This window comes from Miniopterus schreibersii (genome assembly GCF_964146895.1).
Source record: "Miniopterus schreibersii genome assembly, chromosome: 2".
NCBI classification, from domain to species: domain Eukaryota; kingdom Metazoa; phylum Chordata; class Mammalia; order Chiroptera; family Miniopteridae; genus Miniopterus; species Miniopterus schreibersii.
The window spans coordinates 163,422,539-163,442,082 of record NC_138102.1 but is presented as its reverse complement, the minus strand read 5'-3'; the positions used below and the strand labels follow the sequence as shown (position 1 = coordinate 163,442,082).

The 19,544-nt window shown below is 36.2% G+C and overlaps 1 protein-coding gene across 6 annotated transcripts in view; it reads left to right on the top strand.

Annotated features, from left to right (window-relative positions):
- ATF7IP (activating transcription factor 7 interacting protein) overlaps nucleotides 1-19,544 on the top strand; it is a 110,217-nt gene that overhangs the window by 71,898 nt on the left and 18,775 nt on the right. For all 6 annotated transcript variants that reach the window (XM_081129382.1, XM_081129381.1, XM_081129378.1 and 3 more), the window contains exons 9-13: nucleotides 1,594-2,241; nucleotides 7,727-7,788; nucleotides 13,935-14,013; nucleotides 16,122-16,277; nucleotides 18,136-18,315. In XM_081129382.1, coding sequence (XP_080985508.1) covers nucleotides 1,594-2,241; nucleotides 7,727-7,788; nucleotides 13,935-14,013; nucleotides 16,122-16,277; nucleotides 18,136-18,315 — 1,125 coding nt within the window. The remainder of the gene's footprint in view (nucleotides 1-1,593; nucleotides 2,242-7,726; nucleotides 7,789-13,934; nucleotides 14,014-16,121; nucleotides 16,278-18,135; nucleotides 18,316-19,544) is intronic.

Genomic DNA, 19,544 nt, shown 5'->3' with positions numbered 1-19,544 from the left:
ACCCGAGGATATTTTTCCATTGATTTTTAGAGAGAGAGGAAGGGAGGGAGAAGAAGAGGAGAAAGAGAGAAACATTGATGTGAGAGAGACCCATCGATTGGTTGCCTCCCGCCTGTGCTTCGACTGGGGCTAGGGCTCAAACCTGCAACGCAGGTACATGCCCTTGACTGGGAGTAGAACCTGCAACACTTTGGTGTGTGAGCCAGTGCTCCTACCACTGAGCCACACTGGCCAGGGCTACTTTATTTATTTTCAAGAAATGGTTTGCTGCATACCCAAGTGTGAATAACCGTAGTATGTCTGTAAGTCATCCATTCAAGTAAAAATGGACTTCCATGAAAAAGGCTGTTAGCTTGCCCTACAACATAATCATAAAGTACTTTTCTTCGAGCCAGCCATCCCACTTTGGCATGTAGCAGTAATGCTTTATTTGTACTTCCTATTTCTTTACACAAAATATTAAGAAGACCTGTATTCAGTGGTTGAGATTTATTAAAAGTAATATGAACTATTTTATCCTGGACATTCTTAAGTGAAGCTAATTTTGTTTGCTTTTTACTATGAACATGTGATGGTAAAGAATGTAGTGATAGTTTAGTATCACTATTTTGATTTTTGTACTAAAGCATCAGAAATTTTATTCACATTGCTTTTGTTCCATCAGTGCAAATATCTACATGGTGAAAAAGTAAAATAATGTTTTATTATTGTTACAAAATAGTTTTGATATTGCAAGCTTCTGAAGGGGTCTCATTTACCCCCAGGTGTCCCCTTGGACCATACCTTGAGAATTGCTGCTCTAGGTGTGCCTTTGATTTTGGGAATAAAGACTACAGATCAATGAGAAAGATACTTGGTCATCTATTTCAAACCTGTTCAAATGAAAATAAACACAAACAGCTGAACCAAAATTACTATAAAACTCCAGTGAACATCATTTTGATTTTATCTGGTCTTTGGGATTAGCTCCCTTATTTCTTAGTTCATCTCCCATCCTCACTCTGCCATCTTCCATATTATATAATGTCAATAGAGTGTCAGTACAGGCATCCTTCTATGTCTAGTTCCTCTCTTAGGCAGTTCAATACAACTTGATCCACAGATCAGGTTTCACATGGTCCAAATGTTTAAATACACGACCAAGTTTACCTATTATTCATTAATAGTGATGATGCTTACTAGACTTTCTATTTGAGTTTATATATTGTCAGTATCCTAAAGCATTTTTAATGTCTTTAGTGTAGTTTCAAAAATATCTATACAATTTTACCAAGTTTTCAGTGTTTTTAGTTATTTTTCCAGTTACCCTGAAGTGATTATAGTCATTTTCAGAAACTGTTTTGATAATGAGATAGCAGTCATCCCTATTAATCATAAACCATCTGATGTTTTCATATTGTATCAATTATAGATACAAAAATGTTTGTACAAACTTAATTCTAAGACGTTCAAGAATTTAAACCTGGAAAAAATTTCATTATGAAGGACTTTACTGTATCTACTGCAATGCATTAAGTTTGTATTGTGCTATATTATCCTAGCTGATAAATGGAGGTAGGCATTTAAACTGAGACTTTTTTTTTCTTTCTATAGTGTCTTCAACCAACCTTGTCACTCCTCCAACAGTTGTCAGTAGTCAACCTAAATTGCAGACTCCAGTGACCTCGGGTTCTCTGACGGCAACATCAATTCTTCCAGCACCCAACACAGCTACAGTAGTTGCTACTACTCAGGTGCCTAGTGGAAATCCCCAACCTACAATCTCTTTACAATCGTTACCAGTGATTTTGCATGTACCTGTTGCTGTATCTTCCCAGCCTCAACTTCTACAGAGCCATCCAGGAACTTTAGTGACTAATCAACCATCTGGCAATGTTGAATTCATTTCTGTACAGAGCTCACCAACAGTCAGTGGTCTTACCAAAAATCCAGTGTCTTTGCCATCCTTGCCATCCTTGCCAAACCCCACTAAACCAAACAACGTTCCTTCTGTGCCCAGTTCTAGTATTCAAAGGAACTCTCCTGCCAGTGCTGCACCATTAGGAACAACACTTGCTGTACAGGCTGTCCCAACAGCACACTCTATTGTACAAGCCACAAGGACTTCTTTACCCACGGTAGGCCCATCAGGGCTCTATAGTCCATCAAATAATCGAGGCCCTATACAGATGAAAATTCCAATTTCTGCTTTTAGTACTTCATCTTCTGCAGAACAAAGCAGCACTACTACCCCTAGAATTGGTAAGTCACTGCGTAGGTTTAATAATAGAAATGAAAGCATGTTAATGACCTATAGATAATGGAACTTTTGTGTTTGTTTGTGGAGTGGCTAGCATTATTGGAAGAACACAGTAAATAGAATATCCTGGAGGTTATTTTTATTAAGTTTTTAGTTACATAAGAAATGAAGTTGTTAAAATGGGATTTGAGAGTTTATTTTGAGTGAGAAGCTAGCATTCGTATTTATCTTTTAGGAATTTTTCTAATCTGGGTGACTTTTTCATTTAAGTTTTGTAGCAAGCATTATGAATTACTTTTATAATACATTTGCCAGGAATATATGAATAGAACAAATTTAAAGTATCTAATTGACGTAATATATGCTTCTATGAGGAAAATAAACATCACATATTTTCCCTACCTATTTGGAAAAATCCTTTGTGTGCTCATCACTCACATCTTCCAAATTTGAACAGTTTAAAAATAGCTTCTGTCCTCTATAATTTACTATGAAATGTTTGATTGCTTTTTGTTTTCTCTGTTGTATATTTTCCCCTATGACATATTAAATGATTATGTATGTATATATCTATGTACTTTGAAGTCTTTTAAAAAGGAGAGCTTGATTTAAAATCTTTTAAACTTTTTTTGTTCGTAGAAAGCATACATTTTGTATGCATTCTTTTTGTCAATTATAGTTTATATTCAGTATTATTTTATATTAGTTTCAGATATAGCATAGTAGTTAGACATTTATATAATTTACAAAGTGATTCGATAAGTTGAGTAACCACCTGAGACCATACATAGTTATTACAATATTATTGACTGTATTCCCTGTGCTATACTTTACATCCCTGTGACTATTTTGTAATTACCAATTTGTATTTCTTAATCCCCTCACCTTTTTCACCTAGCCTTCCAACCCTCCTCCCATCTGGCCACCATCAGTTTGTTCTCTGTAACCATTCTTACAGTGTGAGGTGATATCATCTCATTGTGGTTTTCAGAGGTTGATGCTCAACCACTGAGCCATGCCAGCTGGGTCCTCATTGTAGTTTTAAGTTTTATTTCACTGATGGTTAGTGACATTGAGCATCGTTTCATATGTCTGTTGGCCATATCTGTGTCCTCTTTGGAGAAATATCTATTCAGGTCCTCTGCTCATTTTTAAATTGAATTGTTTTGTTTGTGTGTGTGAAATTGTGAGAGTTGCTTATAAATTTTGGATATTAAGCACTTACCGAATGTATCATTGGTGAATACCTTCTTTCATTCAGTAGGTTGTCTTTTCATTTTGTTAATGGTTTCCTTTGCTGTACAAAAAGTTTTTAGTTTGATATAATACCATTGATCTATTTTTTCTTCTGTTTTCCTTCCTGAGGAGATATATCAGAAAGAATATTATTAAGAGCAGTGTCAGAGAATTTACTACCTATGTTTTGTTCTAGTAGTTTTATGATTTGGGGTCTTATGTTTAAGTTTTTAATCCATTTTGAGTTTATTCTTGTATGTAGTGTAGAAAGGTGGTCTGTATTCTTGAAGTTGCTTCTTATTCTTCATTTCTGACTTTACATTTATACCCACCACTTTTGGAAAAATAGCAAGAATGAGTAGACATCATGTGAAATTACTATAGTAGCTATCATATTGATATAGTAAGTGACCATGAAATATAAGACACAGATTCTAAAGTACAAAACTACTTTTGTAAGTGATATACAGAGCCTTTTAAAAGAATTTCTGATGTAGCCATTACTTTAGTGTACTTGCCCTCTGAGTATATTTTCTTATATAAAACAGTGATGGTATTTCACAGAATTGTTGAAAGAGTAGCTTATGAGAGGCAGATCAAAATAATATTGGGCCCTGGCTAGTGTGGCTTGGTTGGTTAGAGAGTCATCCCATACACAGAAAGTTCATAGGTTTGATTCCCCGTCAAGGCACATACCTAGCTTGTGGGTTCAGTCCTTGGCCCTTTGGAGCACGTATGAGAGGCAGCTAGTGCATGTGTCTTTCTCTCATTGGTATCTCCCTCCCTCCCTCCCTTTTCCTCTCAATAAACATGTCCTTTGGTGAGGATTAAAAAAATAATAATATTGGACTGAATCTGAATATCACCCTCATGTAATTAACATCTGGGATTTAAGAGTAAATCTGAAATTTTATATAAAAATGCAATTGTTATTAATGTTAGTGCTTAAAATAAAATGTTTGCATAGTACAGTAACTATTTTTTAGCATTATCTGTTACTACGTTATTGTTTAGACACTCGAATTCATGTTTGCGATACTAAAAGATGCTTGCTTTTAACTGTCAGTAAATGAGCAAGATTTTAGGTTACTTCATTTTTCTCTGATTTCTTTTTCTTCTCATTATTAGTATTTTTAAAGAAGCAGGTGGAAGAATATTTATCATGGACATTGTTTTATGTGTTTTTCCTTCTTTATGAAATATTGATCCCAAGTTGACATTGTTATTAATTCATGGTCACAAGATATGTTCTTAAATATAGAACTTTTCCTGATTGATCATGGCCGTAAAAAATTTTGTTTAATGTTATGAATGCTAGTACCCTAAACACTTGTATAAATATCAGAATTATAATATTTCATTATGCTATTCTCTTAAATTTTTTATGGACATTTGTTGACACAAAGTGAATATTTTCCCCAAAGTTATCTAGCTCATGCACTCCATTATTTGTAATCAGTGTTAGTCCATTTTGCATTTATTTAATTACTTTAAAAATTTTTTGTATATAAAATGAATAGTTTTCACAATCATTAATTAGTACATTCTATTTTTGTGATAATGTACATTTATACTTACACTTAAAATTTTCTATTTTAACATGTATTTAATACACATTTATATGTACTTTAATATGTAAATTATATTGACATCTTCATCTCAAGTTTTATTTAGAATGCTTACATACATTTGAAAGTGAATTATTAGATATTAACCATAAATGGGAATAATAAACTTTTTTTTATGACATTCATAATGTTAATTAGAATGAAGTCCTGTTATCATGCATAATTTCAGGAGTGCTATAAATGACATTAAAGTAAGCATTTAGGTTTCCCAGAACCTAAGCTGAAGCCAAGTATCAAATTTTGGCTTAATATGAGGTTGAAGCCAAACTTTAATACATAATGTGATAAATTAATTACATAATGTTTAAAACTTTTAAAGTCCTATACTTATGTAGGTATTATTGACTTAATGAGAACATATGCTATCTAAGCAGACTGCATGCATTCATATGTATTTTGTTATAGTTCATATATCCTCATAGAGTAAGTCAGTATTTTCTGTTTATAGTAAAGTAAAAATCATCCTAGAGACTACTCAGAAATATAGGGCTTAAGTTATAGCTAATGTTAGTCATTCATGAAGTATTGAATGCCTGTATTCTAAAGTCCTGCAGATACACAGAAATGTGCAAAATATTCCCTATTCTCACTGAGCTTATGATCAAATAGGAAACTTGGCTCTTAAATAAGTAATTAACTATAAATATGTTGAATTAGATATGCAGGTTTCTGTGAGTGGATATGAGAGGTCTGCAAATATATGATATAATAAATGGAAAGATGGTGGAAAATAGGGTCAAAGGATTTTTGCTTCAAGGCGTGTGACATCCTTGACCACTGGCTGCAGTGAGGGAATGGATTGGAATGGATGAAATGGAGTTAAGGAGACCAATTAGGAGGCTCTTGTAGTGATCTAGATGAGAGAGAGTGTTGTGACAATGATTTAAAAAGTTTTGCATTCCATTCATTTTCATACAGTTGTCCAGCACCTACTAAGGGACACTACTAATTGGCACTCCTATAAAACTTTTATGGTTGGCAAAAATGCAGTGTTGTTAAAAATAAGAACAATAAGATAGAATTGTTTCCAAAATGATTGATAGATTTTGAGGTACAATTTCTGATTTCACACCCGGAATAGTTTTATAGATTGATTGTTTGATTTTATAACTTTTTACTTTCAGAAGTCATCTAAAGTAGATATTATAGTAAAAGAAAACAAAAAAGATGCAGTGAAACTGTAAAATCATACATTAAGAATGAAGAAAGTCTGTAACAAAGGGGCAGGGGCTATTAATTGAAAATCTACTTAAGGAATATTATTACAGTTCTTTGAATAATTAACTCTTAGCCTTGAGACAATTAGGTCAAAGAAAGGATCATGCTGGGTAACAAAACTCTTATAGTAATTTAAAATATAAATATGTGTGTGTGCTTGTGTGTATGTGTGTTTATGTATATTAAAGTTTTATTAAGCAGTCTATATCTTTTCTGAGTATTGAGGAATTTTTTTGTATGAGGATATTTCCACAGAAAATAAAAATGAAGCCTCTTCATCTGCTTTTCTGAAGTTACCTTTTATATTCACTTGAAAATGAATTTCAAATCTAAAGTAATGTACTCTAACAGACTTTGGTAGTCAATTACTGGTGTTTTGGTAATGTCATCAGTATATTTTAATACTATGCCATGTAGGATCAGTAACTTGGGATTCAATTTTTATTTAAGTAGTATTTCAGGAACTCCACAGTCCCAACAAAACAGGTGCTGATTCATTATAAATGAAGTAATTTAAAGATTTTTTTAAAAAGTAAATAACATATTCTTCATACAGTACGAACTAAGGTGAATCAAATAGGTTAGGAAAGAAATTGTGAGGGCCTCCTTTTCACTTCTGTAGCCTAGAAAAACTTAACATGTTTATTCTGATTTTTTTTTTTTTTACAGGTTTATATATGTATATATGGAAATACATAGTTCTGTCTCCTGTGTTTTTGTGTGTGTGTGTGTGTGTTTTTAAACAAATGGTTTGCTTTATATGTGTTCTGGAGATTTGCAAAGGAAAGGAATGCCATATTTTAACCTAGCAATTTTATCTACAGAAAGCAAGGATGGGATGTTCCAACAATAGAAAACTACTATTAACGTGTGTGTGTGTGTGTGTGTGTACGTGTGTACGTACCACAAACTCAATACAACTAATTGAAAAATGAATAAAGATCATCTGTGATTGAACTACTGAGATTATGCATGTGCATTTTCTCAGAATCACTGTATTTGTAATTATTTTTCTAATAACATTTTTGCCATGTGGTTAAGTTTTTTTCTAAAAGTATAGTATGGAAGAATGGTACTTTATTTAACCATTCACTCATGTTAAAACATTTAAGTTATGTACATCTTAAGTTGTTTCTCTAAGATATTTCTTAGCATAAGAGTTAAAATTTCTGAGTCAATGGGTATGTGAAAATTTTTTTTGCTGTTGTGAATTTGCCCTTCTGAAAGATATTGTGGCAGTGTTCTATGAGAGTCCATTTACGTATGTAATATGTTGGCAGACAAAAAAAAATTGGAGAAAATTACATGCATTGTTGTATATAAAGTGAAACCCAACTTTTCACAGTTTTAGGTGCTTTTAAAAATAGTTGATGTTTTTGATTTTTTTGTTTTCTTGACTCCTCAGAAAACCAGACAAACAAAACAATAGATGCTTCTGTTAAGAAAGCGGCTGATAGCACATCACAGGTAAGATTTTCCTTCTTTTTCAAATTAAAATTCTAATTACAGTCCATACGAGAATGGATTTCTATCAGTATTCTTTAATACAGTGAAAATTATTTTATGTTCTTCACAACTCTTCAAAGATTTTCAAACAGCTTTTTTGATATTTGATAAGAATTGACTTTTTTTGCTTAGTAATTCTCCTAGAGATAATGTTATTTTATTATATTAACTAACTGCTTGGCTTATATAATTGACAGTTCAGTTATTTGCCTTCATATACTGTAAAGATTCAGTCTGCACTTGTAGTTTCCTCCTGCCCCATCTTTTAAATGGTCTCACTGCCTCCCCTCCCCCACACCCAACACATGTTACAGAGGCACCAATTTAGTTTCTTCAAAGCTGATCAGAAATTGCTTTTTAGAAAGAAAAACTTGGTCTTTCTGATAGCTTATTAGCACTTTCCCAGTCTTGGTACTTTTTTGTGCTAAATCTTAATTACCCAGGAATGGAGTAACTACTTTTTTCCTAAATTAACAGTGTTCTTCCTATTTCTTTCACTCTGTTGCTTTAGGTATAAAAGATTTACAGAAAATTCATGAGGTTATTGATAGTTTTATTTTCTGCCCTTCCTCCTAATCATTTCAAGAGACACAAACATTTTTCCTACGAAAACATAACGTCTCGTATAAATCAGGCATGAATTTGAAAACAAGGACATAATCTTTAATTATGACTTTTGCTTTAAAATGAAGGATTTTTTTACCAAAGCTGGATATACACCATGGTTTCTAGAGCAAATTAAAGCTATTAGAAATATTTTAGTCTCAGCTTCTGTTTAGTATGGCACTGTAGGTAAATGCAGTACTTGCATCATTCCACTACTACATCAAACTTACAACTAAACTACAGAACAGCCATCATTCAGAACCACCTGAAATCTAGCTGAACTGAAATCCTACAATTAAGGATATAAAGAAGCCACATTGGGACTGGTAGTAAGGGCAGAGACGCAGAACAGGCTGGTCCCACACTCGTGTAAAAATTGGAGGAATATCTTGGCTGTGGCGTTTCTGAGGAGTGGGAGGTCCAGGCCATACACCAGGGCCCCCAGCCCAGAGTTCCAGTGCCAGGAAGATAAGTCTCCATAATTTCTGGCTGTAAAATCCACTGGGGATTGTGGCTGAGTGAGATGGAGGGCTTCTGGAGTCTCAGGCAGTTCCTCTTAAAGGGCCTATACATGGACTTACTCAGACTCACTCACTCTGAGCTCTAGCACTGGGGCAGCAGCTCAAAAGGCACCAGGGACTTACGGAAGGAACTGAATTGTCTGGCATCAGGGTGAGAGCTGGGATGCAGCAGCTTTCTCCCAGACAGAAGTGCTGGCAGAGGCCATTGTTCCTTTTCTGAGCCCTTCCCCAACAGAGCTGGCAGGCAGGTGCCATATCTAAGTCTCTTATCAATCTGACTATCACCCTTGGCCCCACCCTGGTGGTTCCCTGACACCCTGCCCCACCCAACTTGCAGGCCTATCCAAGCTGTTTCCAGTGGCTTTTTTTTATATGAAAATTCTGTCTTAGCTCATGCTTGCTTCAGACTTAGCCTAGCATGACCCATCCTCTTAAGTGACTTCAGGCCCTGTGCTAGGGGCAGTTTGCCTTGGTTTGCAGCTTGGCTTCTTCTGGGCACCTCCCAAGTAGTAGCAATCTGCAGATCACTTTGGAGCTCATGCCGGCTGGCCCCAGACAGAACATAGGCAGTGGCTGACCTTGGCCTGCACCTCCTGGGAAGCCCCAGAGATAGTGCACCCAGTAGAGAGCTTCAGACCATGTTGAAGCACCACCCAACCAACTCCACAGGCAACATTTTCAAGGGTTGGGCTCAGTGGGTACCAGAGCCCTGTTGAAGTAAGTCCTGCTTCATGGGGTGGGCCCCTGCACAGGTAATTCACCACAGTGTTCACGGCCAGCCCTTGCAGCTGATTGGCTTGGGGTTAAATCATTCCCATTGAAGTGCCAATAGCAATAAAGTCTCAACTACAAGAGGAGGGTGTACACCCCCCCACAGGGACACACCTGGAGTGCCCAGCTTGGGTGAATGGGGAGGCTGTGCCACTGAACCTTATAGGACATCTACTACATAAGGCCACTTTGCCAAGCCCTGGAGATGTAGAGCTCTATCTAACACACAGAAACAAACACAAAGTAAGCTACCAAAATGGGGAGACAAAGAAGCATTTCCCAAATGAAAGAGCAGAACAAAACTCCAGAAAAAGAACTGAACAAAATGGAGACAAGCAATCTACTAGATACAGAGTTCAAAACACTGGTTATAAGGATGCTTAAAGAATTTAATGAGAACTTCATCAAAGATATAGGAAACAAAAAAATGGAACTAGAAAACAAAGAACCAATCACAAATGAAGAATACATGAACTGAAATGAAGACTACAGGGAATCAGCAGTGGAGGAGATGAAGCAGATGATCAATTCAGAGATTTGGAAGATAAGGAAACAGAAAACACCCAATTAGAACAGCAAAAAGAAAAAAGAATTTTAAAAAAGTGAGGGTAGTGTAAGGAGACTCTGGGACAACTTCATGCATACCAACCTTCACATCATGGACTGGCCAGGAGAACACAGGGAACAAGGAATTGAAAATCTAAGTCAGGAAACGTAGAGTCCCAAACAAGATGAACTCAAAGAAGCCCATACCAAGTCACATCATAATTAAAATGTCAAAGGTTAAAGACAAAGAGAGACTTAAAAACAGCAAGAGTAAAGCACTACAGTGGTACCTCGGTTTTCAAATGTAATCCATTCCGGAAGGCCGTTCGAGTTCTGAAACATTTGAAAACTGAGGGGTCAACAGCCGACAGCGAGGCCCAGGATCTTGCACTCAGTGGAAGCTGCGTGACATGTTCGACTTCCAAGGTGTGTTGGAAAACTGAAGCATTTACTTCTGGGTTTACAGCGTTTGTAAACCGAAATGTTCATCAATGGACATGTTCGAAAACTGAGGTACCACTGTAGTTATCTACAAGGGTTTTTCATAAGACTGTCAGTGAAACTTTGCAGGCCAGGAAGGATTGGCAAGAAATATTTAAAGTGATGAAAGGCAAGAACCTACAACCAAGATTACTCTACCCAGCAAAGCTAACATTTAGAATCGAAGGACATATGAAGAGGTTCCCAGGCAAGAAAAAGCTAAAGTAGTTAATCACCACCAAACCAGTATTACATGAAATGTTAAAGGGTCTTCTTTAAGAAGAAGGGGGGAAAAAAGATCAGAAACATAATGAAATGGCAGTTAATACATACATGAAATCAGTTGAATTGAAAAAAAACGAAACAAGCAGAACAGAAACAGACTCATAGATACAGAGAACATTTTGACAGTTGCAAGATGGGAGGGAGGTTGTGAGGATGGGTGAAAAAGGTGAAGAGAATAAGTACAAATTGGTAGTTACAGTATAGTCACAGATGTGAAGTATAACAGGGAATATACTCACTAATATTGTAATGACTTAGTAAATTATATAATCTCTAGTCACTGGGTTGTATACCTGAAACTAATATAATATTGTATGTCAACTGTAATTGAAAAAAATAAAGAATTATTTAAAGTAAAAATATTTTGTACAAATTTTAGCAGTCTTTGTGTATGATATTAAAGATCAAAGTTGTGATTATTTCTGAGGATATCTCGTGGATTTTAGCTACATTTTCAATTAAAAGTTTATGGGGTACTTTCTAGAAGACATATGTGGTATACAAAATGTTGATATATTTAGTGACATTGGAAGTCTACCTTTAAAATGTATTCCTAAACCAAAAATTTATAAACATCTTTATTTCCCTCAGTGATTTTTTTTGTTTTGTTTGGACAAGCTAAGTAACATTTTCAGGACAGGAAAATGACATTGTTATGGCTGTGTTTGTTAGAAATGATGGTTCTTCTAAAGTTATACTGTCTTAATATGATAACCACTAGTCGAATATAGTTATTTCTTGATGTTTTATCCCATCTGACAATTCGTATATTTGATAAGAAATTTTAATCTACTTACACGTGGTATAATTATTGATATGGTTGTATTTAGGCCTGCTGTTTTGTAATTTTAAAAATCTGTTTCATCTAAAATTTGTTTCTATATGTTGTTGTTTTTTTGCTTTAGTGTTAATCTTTTCGGGTTTTAAACATTTTACCTTAATTCTTTCGTTTCCTTTCTATTTTTGTTTTTCAGCTTCTACTTACACATTCATTAACATATTTCCTTTAATTCTTTTAACATATTTTTAACAGCTACTTCTGCAGTCTTTGCTAAATTCAACATCTGATTTCACTTGGAATCATTTTCCATTAAGTACCTTTTGTCTTTGGTTATATTCTATTGGTCTTCGCGTATTTGTTTAGTAATTTTTGTTGTTGTTGGTTTTGTTGTTGTTTTGAGGGCCCCAAAGCCCCCCGGTAAGTGTCCTTGCACCTCCTGGGTCTTGCACAATTCCCATCTGCTCCCTACAGACACTTTGACCCTCACCTACTTCCCCTGCCTCCCATCAGGACCCCAGTTTAAGATAAACAGTAAATGTCAGGTCTCGGGGTGGGGGGTGGCCGTTTACGGGGGTGGAGCTCCAGGGCTGGGAGTGTTACTGTGCGGGAGGCTTACAGTTCAGGAAGGCGGTTGTGGTGGGTGGAGTTCCAGGTTTGGGGGCTCAGAGTCCAGATTACCGAAAGGGGCTCAGGATGGGGGGAAGATGGAGTTCAGGACAAAAGGTGGGTGATGTCCATATCAGTGGTGGGGAATAGAGTCCGTTGAAATTCAGGATGGGGGACTCTGGGCTCCAGAGGACTGTTTTGGGATCTGGAACTCTTGGGAGCTGGAGTCTGAGCCTGAGGCCGCTGTAGGGGAGGGAACGGGGGCCTGCCGCCGGGAAGGGCAGCCGGGCGGGCGGGGCGGGCTCGGCCCCGTGGCGGTCACGCACCTCCGCACAGCGCGGGGAGGCCCGGCCGGCCGCGTCCTCTGACGGCGAGGGCTCCGGCTCGCAGGGCTCCGCGGGAGAGGAGGCGGGCCGGGGGCCGGGGGCGGGGCGAGGCCGCCATCTTGGCCCGCGGGGGGCGGAAGCGGGGCTCCTAGGGGGTGGAGCCGCCAGAGGGCAGGGCGGGAGCGGCGCTCCCTGGGGCGCCCAGGCCCGGGGTGCCTGGGGCAGGGACCGCCCTCAGCTGCATAGAGCTGCTCCCCCGTTGTTGCTGAGCAGGGACGAGGAGATGCCGGGATCGCAGAGGGACAGGGCTGGCCACTGGCTGATTGTGGGGCTCTTCGACTAATTTTTCTTTTCTTTTTTTTTTTTAAATACATCTTTATTGATTTCAGAGAGAGGAAAGGAGAGAGAGAGAGAGAGAGAAACATCAATGATGAGAGAGCCATTGATCGGCTGCCTCCTGCACGCCCCCGACTGGGGATCAAGCCCGCAACCCTGGCATGTGCCCTGACCGGGAATCGAACCCCGGTCGCCTGGATCCTAGGTCGATGCTCAACCCCTGAGCCACGCCCGGCCGGGCTCCTCTAATTTCTGATAAATTTAAAATTTAGTAAATTTTGAAAAGTGGACATTAGGTGTTATAGTGACTGGATTATTACATTCTTTAAGGATTTAAGTACCTTTAGTATTGAATTTCACAGATTTGTGTTAACAGGTCATTTCTACAAAGTCACTGTCATAGAGAGGCTTATAATTGTAGGACTTAGAATTTATATTATCATTTTGGGATTGGGCCTGAATTTTCTAACCTCAAGAAATTATTTCCTTTAACTTCACAAAATTGGTTTTGCAGATGAAAACTTTATTCTTGTTGATCTGCAGTGTAGCATATCATGAAGTGATTGTGAGTAGCATTTACAGCCCTGCACCGCCTGAGATACCTTCTGGGAAACTCTTCTCTGGGGACCGTAGAGTGGACTCACAGGGACCCAGGCGGTATAGTTTACGTGCGTGCTGTGGCCTATTGCTCCTAGGCTGCATGCCTGTACAGCATGTTACTGTGCGCAAGAGAAAATGATGCGGTCATCGAAACAGGCTCTTCACTATCCTTGTTTCTTCTCAGTATTACTTCATTTTTCCTTTATGTCTGCCAAAGTTTCTTTGCAAAATAAAAGTTTTGTTTTTCAGAATGGAAAAGCTACAGGCAGTGATTCAGGTGGTGTCATTGATCTCACAATGGATGATGAAGAGAGTGGAGCCTCACAAGGTATTTAAATATAAGTAATCATACTAAGTGATGCTTTGATACCATTTTTTTCTCTCATTCTATTTGCATCCTTTCTAGAATGAGAGCTTTTAGATTAGAATTTAAAAATGGAAATAAAATCTTGAGTGAATATGAAAAGGCATAGAGGAAAACAGAGCAATTAGGAGAATATATTTCATATGATCCTTGCAGTAACCCTGTAATGCCTACTTTAAAGTTGAAGATAGATTCATAGAGTATGAGTCAGTAAGGGAAGTGGGAATTCAACCCAGGTCTTCTGACTCTAAATGTTGTGTGTATGTTTTAATATAGGTACTTTTAAGTGTGTATACATTTAATTTTGGTTATTTGAATTTATTTTCTTTAGTGTTATTTAAATGAAAATGGAAGTAATGTTAAAAAGCATGCACACCCCAAGTCCTTAATATTGTTTTGAGTTATAATAGTTAGAAATAATACTGGGTAGATATTAATATTCCAGATTATTCTTCTGCAGTATAAATAGGCATTCGATGAGTAAAAAGTTTCATGGTTAAATATGCTTAGGAAATATTTAGTAAAACAAAATTATATGTTTTTTTCTTTTTTAAAAAAAATTCATCTTTATTGTTGAAAGTATTGGAGATGTCCCCTTTTTTCCCCATTGACCCCCTCCCCCCCGCACCCACCCTGTTTTTTTCTTAATATAGACTTCTCTGAGCTTTTACTCTGTTAATTTATAATGTAATTCTCGAAGAATGATTCAAGATATAAAGTATTTATCAAACTTACTTGGCTGTACAAAATAACTTTGTTCACAGACATATCTGTAAAACTCTGGTGATAATTATATTAATGCATGTGGAAAATCTAGTATGATCAGGTACTTAAGTTAATTATTGCCTTAAAGTCATTAAATTCAAAAAACATAAACATTTAAAAAATTATATTTTCCAGGAGTAAGATAGTTCATTTGATTTTAAGAAAACAAAAGTAGCTATATAATTGATTATGTGACAGTAAAGTAAGTTATTTTTTTGTGTAAAACTTCTGTAAAATTGGAAGATTTATGCCATCATTTGTCAGGGTTGAATTTATACCACTATAACTCTTCTTAAAAAGTTTCAAATTACCTGTATTGTTTTCACTATTTTTTTATGGACAAGTCTAGGTATAATGAATTTCCTAGAGGACAAAAATAAATACAGGTTATTTTTGAGAGGACATAGGTAGGGCTATTCTGAATAAAAAAGTAAAGTAAGCAAAGTTTATTACCAGTTCCCTTGCTATTTCTCTTTCTAGCATCCCTGCCTCATGGAGTCTCTTTCCATTGCTCCATCTTTGAGTCTGCCTTAATTCTCTTCTTCTAAAGTGTATTGTTCTCCGTCAGCACCCAATTAAATAATACTTGCTAAAGCCTTAAATTGTATTCATAATTTAGAATTTTATTTACATTTTAGAATTCCATAGGACAGAAATCAATGGGAATTATTTTAGATAGAATAGTTTTGGGCTTGCCCTCTATATTACACCAGAGTGGTTAACTATTTTTAAGGGCTTTTTCTGAGATGCAAACATTAATTTCATATCATAGGCTATTGTAGACTTTTTTTTGAGATAGACACTATATGTGTATTTTATTTTAAAGACTGGATAATGTAAATAAGCAGCCATCTGTGTTATTAAACAAAAGAATCTAAGCAACAGTAGAGTAATTGGAATTCAGGATCTCTGGTGAAAAACTCATCAGTTTATAGGTATTTGTCTAGGAGAATGTCTTTGATATAGACACATAGATATATAGATATATATTAATGTAGGCAATGAAACTATTCATATTGACATGATACTGTTTTGAGTTCAGAAAAAAGATTCTTCCATAAAAAACAGCATAAAACTGTATTTCTGTAAATGTGAATTAGAATCTGTGATAGAACCAACAGTGAACTATTTAAGGTCCTGACTTGGGTTTCATATTGGCAAATATACATAATTAAAATAGAAATTGTTTCCTAAGCAGTAAATGTGACTTGGTGGCAGGCAAAGGTAAATTTTACCAATAAAGGAAAAACCTGTATTCCTAATTTTTTTTCTACCAATAATCATAACGTCCAACTTTTAATTAACAGACACTAAAAAGCTAAATCACACTCCTGTGTCAGCCATGGGTTCTTCTCAGCCTGTGTCTCGACCGTTGCAGCCCATCCAACCAGCACCACCTCTTCAACCATCTGGGGTGCCAACAAGTGGACCATCTCAGACAACAATACACTTACTACCTACAGGTAAACTTGCTGAATCATTGGACTGAATCTTTAGTTTTGCCTACAGTGAAATGATTATAATATCAACTGGCAAGATTAGACAGAAAATTCTCATTGTTATTTTGAAGATACCATGTCATTTTGAACGCAGTATTACTTAGTTTTCCTGTCTTAAGTAGCAGCACTTCTGTGAATGGTTAAATAGAAGACTTAAACTATGTGTCTTTGTCATCTGCTACTGTAAACAGCAGAAATGAATATCCTTTCTCTGGAAGGGATGGATATAATGATTCATTCTGATTATAGCGAAGAAGTTATAATTGACTAAATAGGAATTTTAAAATAATTCTTAACTTGAACTAGTTTTAACTGGCCTAACACTACCAATAGGAGATAAACACTAATATTTTATTGGTACCTCTCAAGAAGCTGTAAATCAGACATTTTAAAGGTGTAGCCTTTATCTCCTAAACTGGAAGACAGTTGAAACAGTTTTTCTTCATAAAATAGCCCATTGCTTAGAGATTTATCTGCAAAATATTTATGTAATACACTTTTCTTTAAGGAAAACATTGAGTTCACATGGAATTGTATCCAGTGAAATTAAAGTGATAGTCACTTAATTTAGATAATTCAGAAAGAAATGTCATTATGCAAACCCATGTGCTGTATAGATAATAAAATGGGGAAAAAAGAGATGAAGAGATTAATATTCATCCTTGTTTACTTTCTTCCATTTTCTAACTCACATTGACAGGATATATAAGGACTAAGGAGTCTTTAGTAAAGAAACCTTTTTTATCTTTGTTATATCCAGCATTTACCTCCAAGTTAATTTTATTTATAGAACCCATTTTTTTCCTATGAAAGGAGATTTCTTACTGTTTTTTATTATGTAGTTAATATGTGGTCATTTGTAAAATGTAGTTCTAATTCAGAGAGTTATTAATAAGCTGTTAACTCCTCAAATTATTATTGTAGTTCCATGCTGTGAGTGAACATTTAGGACTCAGTTTTGACAAATATATATTAACATCGGTCAAGGCATTAATACTCTTTGTACCATAGGTTAGGAAGAATGCCACAGTAGAGAAGGAAGAAGTCTGTTATTTTAATGGCTATTTTATTGTTTTGAATAAGAGATGGTTTGGCTTACCTGAAGAAAATGTCAGTTACAATAGCCAACCAGTTTCTTGGACTGTGGGGATACAGAGTTACTCTTCTGTTTATTAATTTACTTTTACTCCTTACCTGAAGATTTTTTTTCCATTGCTTTTCAGAGAGGGAGGGAGGAAAAGAGGGAGGGAGACAAACATTGATGTGAGAGAGAGACATCGATTGTTTGCCTCCTGCATGTGCCCCGACCAGGGCCGGGGTCGAGCCTGCAACTGAGGTGTGTGTCCTTGGCCAGAATCGAACCCAGGGCCCTTTGGTCCTCAGGCCAAAGTTCTAACCACTGAGCAAAACCAGTTAAGGCCAAAGTTACTCTTTTGGATTTTTACCCATTTGTAGACAGTCTGGAGGGCCTAAAATTCTACTCTGCTAAGAACTTTTTTAACATAGAGGAGGGAAAATATGCTCTTTTAAATCACTTCTATAAGTTCGTATTCTTGAGTCTAAACCTTTTCTTTATCTTCATGCTTATTATCTGGTCAAACTAAAGAGTGGAAAGGGCCTTGGACATGGTCGAGATGTTCTTTTTCTCTGAAGTTTGTATTGTGTAATATTAATTTTGGTTGGCTCTATCAAGATGGCAAAAGGAGACTGTCGTCTCTATTTCTCTCTTTATTAGAGTTATTGCAAAGTTAATTAACATTTAATACTCTTCATTTAACATAGAATTACTGCATTCTTACTATATTTTTCTGCTTTTTATTAGCTCCAACCACTGTGAATGTAACACATCGTCCAGCAACTCAGGTGACCACGAGACTTCCTGTACCAAGAGCTCCTGCAAACCAAGTGGTTTATACAACCCTTCCTGCACCACCAGCTCAGGCTCCCCTACGAGGAACTGTTATGCAGGCTCCTACTGTTCGGCAGGTCAATCCCCAAAATAGTAAGAGAGAGTTTTCTTGTATATGGCCCCAAGTTACATATAGTTCTTCAGCATTTAGTTGGAGTACCTTTTATTGACATTAGATTTAGCAAAAAGTATTTGTAATATCATATGAAAACTATTATCAGTTTATTTTCTTTCTATTAGGAGAGTTAGCCAGAAAAATTGGACATGTATTTTATATGATTTGTATTTTGTGTGTTGTCTTTAATTATTTATGGCCTGTATAAGTACAGTGCCCTATTTGATGTTGGTCTACACGCCACTCTATTAAGAGATCCCTTGCCTAATTAAAGTGGAAATGACTAAGTGTGACTTAGCCCAGAAGATGGCAGTAATGGTAATTGATAGCCTCTAATGAGAGAGAGTCTAAAGGTATGGAAGATGACTGAGAAATAAAAGATGGGAAAATGTTAAAGGAAACTTGTTTCCACATACAGATAGTCCCTGACTTAAGATTTTTTGACTTTATGATGGTATGAAAGCAATACACATTCAGCTGAAACCGTACTTTGAATTTTGATCTTTGATCTTTTCTTGGGCTAGTGATATGCCATAATAATACTTGTAATGCTGGGCAGCAGCAGCGAGAGCTCCTAGTCAGCCACGCATTCATGAGGGTAAACAACTGATACCCTACAGTGTACTGTGTTACCAGTGAATTGTGGATATTGCATTTTGTATTTTCACATGCCATCATGTCTATAAAATGGCTTTCTATATCTCCTGCTTTTCCTGAGAAGAGGAAGGCAATTACTCCTGAAACTTGAGGTAATTGCCGAACTGTAGGCTAATATAAGTGTTCTGAGCACGTTTAAAGTAGGCTAAACTATGATGCTCAATAAATTAGGTGTATTAAATACATTTTCAACTTATGATGGATCTATTGGGACATAACCTCATCGTAAGTTGAAGAGCTTCTGTACATATTTATGTTAGTACTAAAATAACATCATTCAAATACATCAGATGTTTATATAAAAGGTATATTTAAAGTTTAAAAAATGAAAATAAACTCCCTTTGAACTCTCCACCAGGCTAAGAGATAGAGCTTTATCAGTATCCTACAAGTCTGTTATATGTCCATCCTTAATTGCATCTCTCTTCCTTTCCATCAGAAAAGGAGAGAGATGCAGTCATCCTTACTTTGTGCTTTTCTGTATGGTTTTGCCATTTATATAGGTTTCACTAAAAATGTTTACTTTTTCAAAATTTAATAGCAAGGACAA